General features: G+C 41.5%; 1 protein-coding gene across 1 annotated transcript; it reads left to right on the forward strand.

The window, feature by feature from the left end:
• The first annotated feature begins 2,570 nt into the window (after nt 1-2,570).
• Nucleotides 2,571-3,726, forward strand: nogg3 (Noggin-3). Its single transcript, NM_001141555.1, is given in 1 exon segment — nt 2,571-3,726. A coding segment is annotated over 1 exon segment (672 nt). The 5' UTR covers nt 2,571-2,760; the 3' UTR covers nt 3,433-3,726.
• The last annotated feature ends 312 nt before the right edge of the window (nt 3,727-4,038 follow it).

The raw sequence follows: 4,038 nt of genomic DNA on the forward strand, positions 1-4,038 counted from the left end.
ACAAACTGAGATTAGGAGCCCTCCCTTTAAGAGTGTGCTCCTAATCTCAGCTCGTTACCTGTATAAAAGACTCCTGGGAGCCAGAAATCTTTCTGATTGAAATGCAAATCAATTTATAAAATTTTTTACATGTGTTTTTCTGGATTTTTTTGTTGTTATTCTGTCTCTCACTGTTCAAATGAACCTACCATTACAATTATAGACTGATCATTTCTTTGTCAGTGGGCAAATGTACAAAATCAGCAGGGGATCAAATACTTTTTTCCCTCACTGTATTGTCCAACTAGCAATATTCTCAATCGCTTGCTGAAAAAAAATTATTTCACTCAGAAGCTCAAGCTAGCAGCATCAAAGAAACGTTGTAACGACAGACCCGCCAGCGTTCTCAAATCTGCGCCCCTGCGCATCGTCAGCTGTCGCACAGACAGACAGACGGACTGACAGCCAGGAGCCAATATTATTAACCTTTACGCCATGTATTTGTCAGCTAAGTTACACATCTCTATCACTCAATTTCTATAGCTGGATTCAAACTTGCAATCTTTGGAATCAGAGGCAGATACATATGCCCATCCGCCAAACATGAATCCTACTTGAAGGTAACAGCACTCACTGTTGCCCCTAGTGGCCGCTTCCCACGTCGACGTCATCAGACAGATAGATGTCGAATACTTAATTGTATCACGGGTGACCTAGCTGATTTGACGTGCGTACAGTTAGGCCCTAAAGCTTAGGCTTACGCACTAATGCCAGATAACCTTGAATAATTAAAGAAAAACCTCAACGTAGCCTATAGATATACATTTAACAAGAATGAAACATTTATGGATTTTTTTATGGATTTCTTTATTCAAGCCGCTCGCCACACATCCGCCACTTCATCCATACAATGTTTCAGGACCATAAACTGACAGGTTATGAGTCAACCTGGTCATCACCAGTACGCTGATTTTTCCGCTGCACCACAAAGCCTGTAGTATTCCCCTAAACATTAATTACCTATAACACATCTCTGCACTTAGCAAAATATCGTCATCTGCACTGCTATTTCAGTTATTTCAGCAATTTGGGGGTTTTCTGTATAGTTGTCTAATGTTGGTGGGGAATATTATTCTGTTTTAATGTTACTCCTGAATCTCTATGATACATATACTCGTTTTTATTGAGTGTATTTTTTTAAACAAAGCTGAGATGTACTCAGTCTGATGTGTATAAATACAGGTGAAATCAGTCACCGACATGGGTATGGTGGTGTAGCAGAAAGATTGGAATGCTGTGAATCAAGAGGCTTTGTGTTAAAATCTCAGGTAAGGACATTATTTTTATATATAAACATACACAATGTAGTAATGTATATCAAATATTTAAGTTGAGAACTATGTTAAAAGCATACAACACATTTTGTTTGCAGGGCATCACCAGTGAAATCTCATGTGAAAATCCACATATGAAACCTCATGTGAAATGTCATAACATGAAGTGTTCCAAAACACATGGTTTCACATGATTTCACATTTTCCTTAAGGGATGTTTTTGTCAATTAAACTCTTTGTCCACCTTGTGTCCCGGACCAAAAAAATGAAGAAAAAAAAATCAATAAAGACTTCCATGTCAAATGAAAAGGATAAATAATATTGGTAGTGAAAATGAGCACTTTGCTCACTCTCACCCGGTCCTGGATGAGTCTAAACACACGTTGAGAGCATCAAACTAGAGAGAGAGCTATAAAATAAACATCGCTCTGGCACCAGCCATCATTAAAAAAGAACTCTCGCAGTTTGTCTGTCTAGAAGAGACGGCTTTCGGCACCTTAGCTGTTGAACTTGAACTGTTGCTTGATTTATGACACCGCTGGTATTCAATGTATGAGATGAATCAGACAGCTAAGACAATTATGTGTTATTGCACTAGAATCTAATGTGCCTGGTTTGGGTGCATCAGGGATATTTATTTTTATTAGGAAAATGCATTAATTAAGTTTGTAACGATACATTTGGAGAGATATGGGCTATAGGCTTTCTTATGTCTGCGTTTACCTGGTGGTGGGGAGGGGGGAAGGGGGGAAGGGGGTTACATCACCGAGCACTTGGATATATCGTCTGAGCCAGACGGGGCTCAGTTTAGTGTCCGGCACCGGACAGTGCATCACCTAGCCCTAGACAACATGCGGACACCCAGAAACCAACAGGACCCAACTCAACGACTAGTGAGAAACCAGAGAAACCAGGACCTGATGAACTTGACCCACGGGAAAGCCCAGTGGAAATGTAGCCAGGTCTGCTCCATGCTACTGACACCGCTGGGTCTGGTATAAAGTTTTCCTTGAAAGTGCTTTGAAAGTGCGATTTTTTTGTTTTTTGTTTTGTTTGTTGCCTTGTTAAAACAGTGAAGGGCTACGTTCTCTATCCATTCAGACGCGTGTCATGGACTCTAAAGTTACGCAGCGAAACTCTCCATTGGCTCAGAGCATCAACTTTCCTCTCTCGGACCGCAATCACCGGTTGCTATGGTGACCAGCCAGCCGAAACTGTCTGAGGCAGATTTTTTTCACGGAGTTTGAGAAACAGATCACCGGTTGGAGCGCGTGCGTGACGACGGGCGCTGGACTACGGGGTGCCACGGGACTCCACATGCACTCTCTCTCTCACACACTCACACCGACCCCCTGGGGGAAAACGGATGATCGTTTCTACCGTATAAGGATTATACTTTTTATTTTGTACTCTATATCACTTGGAACTATTGTTACCAGATAGAGATATGGATAACTCGTACTGTTTCCTGGCCATGTCCATGCTGGTTCTGTCCCTCGGGTTTAGGATAGAGGAGGGCATGTGCCAACATTACTACCTCCTCCGTCCCATCCCCAGCGACACTCTCCCCATAGTGGAGCTCAACGAGAACCCAGACCCTGTCCTGGATCCGAAAGAACGGGACCTGAACGAGACCGAACTAAGATCCAACTTGGGTAGTCACTTCGACCCCCACTTTATGTCCATCACACCGCCAGAGGACAAGTACTCGGGCAACGAGGACCTGAGCGACTCGGAGATGCGTCAGAAGCCATCCGTCGCGATGCCCAAAGAGATCAAAGCCATGGAGTTTGAGATCCAGCAAGGCAAGAAGCACAAGCCCAGTAAAAAACTCAGAAGAAGGCTGCAACTGTGGCTGTGGTCTTACACCTTCTGTCCAGTTGTTTATACGTGGAACGACCTCGGGAACAGATTCTGGCCACGCTACGTGAAGGTGGGGAGCTGCTACAATAAGCGTTCTTGTTCGGTCCCTGAAGGGATGGTTTGCAAACCTGCCAAATCTGCCCATTTTACGATCTTAAGATGGAGGTGCCTGCAGAGAAAGGGAGGTCTGAAATGCGCTTGGATACCAGTTCAGTACCCCATTATATCTGAGTGCAAATGCTCCTGCTCGAACTGAAATAAACTTAAATGAATTTTTTGTGTTATTATTATTTCTAAAAATAAAAAATCATAGTTACATGATTGTTTTTTATATGCACTGCCAAGTGTAAGAATGTATATTTTATGTATATGTGGCGCCATTTCATTTTATGATGACACACTTTGTAGAAAGGTCAGTATTATTATTACAATATAACCAGCATCTACTGTATTTGTTGAACATATCTTGAATGTGATGTATCTTTATATTTATATTGAAGAAGAGCACTTCGCATTGCGAACCATTAAAATACTGTTATTGAAGGACTTTACAGCTATTTCCATTCTTTGGGAAGATAAAATTAATACATGGTTTTATAGACCTCTGATGTGGCAAAATGATCCAAAATGTAAATTGAGCTTGTGAAATTGGATAAAGGGACAGTTGGTGGGTAAATCATGTAAAATAAGAATAACTGCCAACCTATTTATTCTTTATGTTTCATGTAGCCACAGTTCAAATAAAACCACACAGATGACACTTGGGAAGGACTTTTTGTTTTGTTAGAACTTTTTTGGTTTACATCTCCTTTGTCCTCAAATTGCAGTACATTTGGCCAGCTTTTTTTGGACTATATAAAAA

The sequence above is a fragment of the Salmo salar genome, chromosome ssa28 (genome assembly GCF_905237065.1).
Source record: "Salmo salar chromosome ssa28, Ssal_v3.1, whole genome shotgun sequence".
Lineage (NCBI taxonomy): Eukaryota > Metazoa > Chordata > Actinopteri > Salmoniformes > Salmonidae > Salmo > Salmo salar.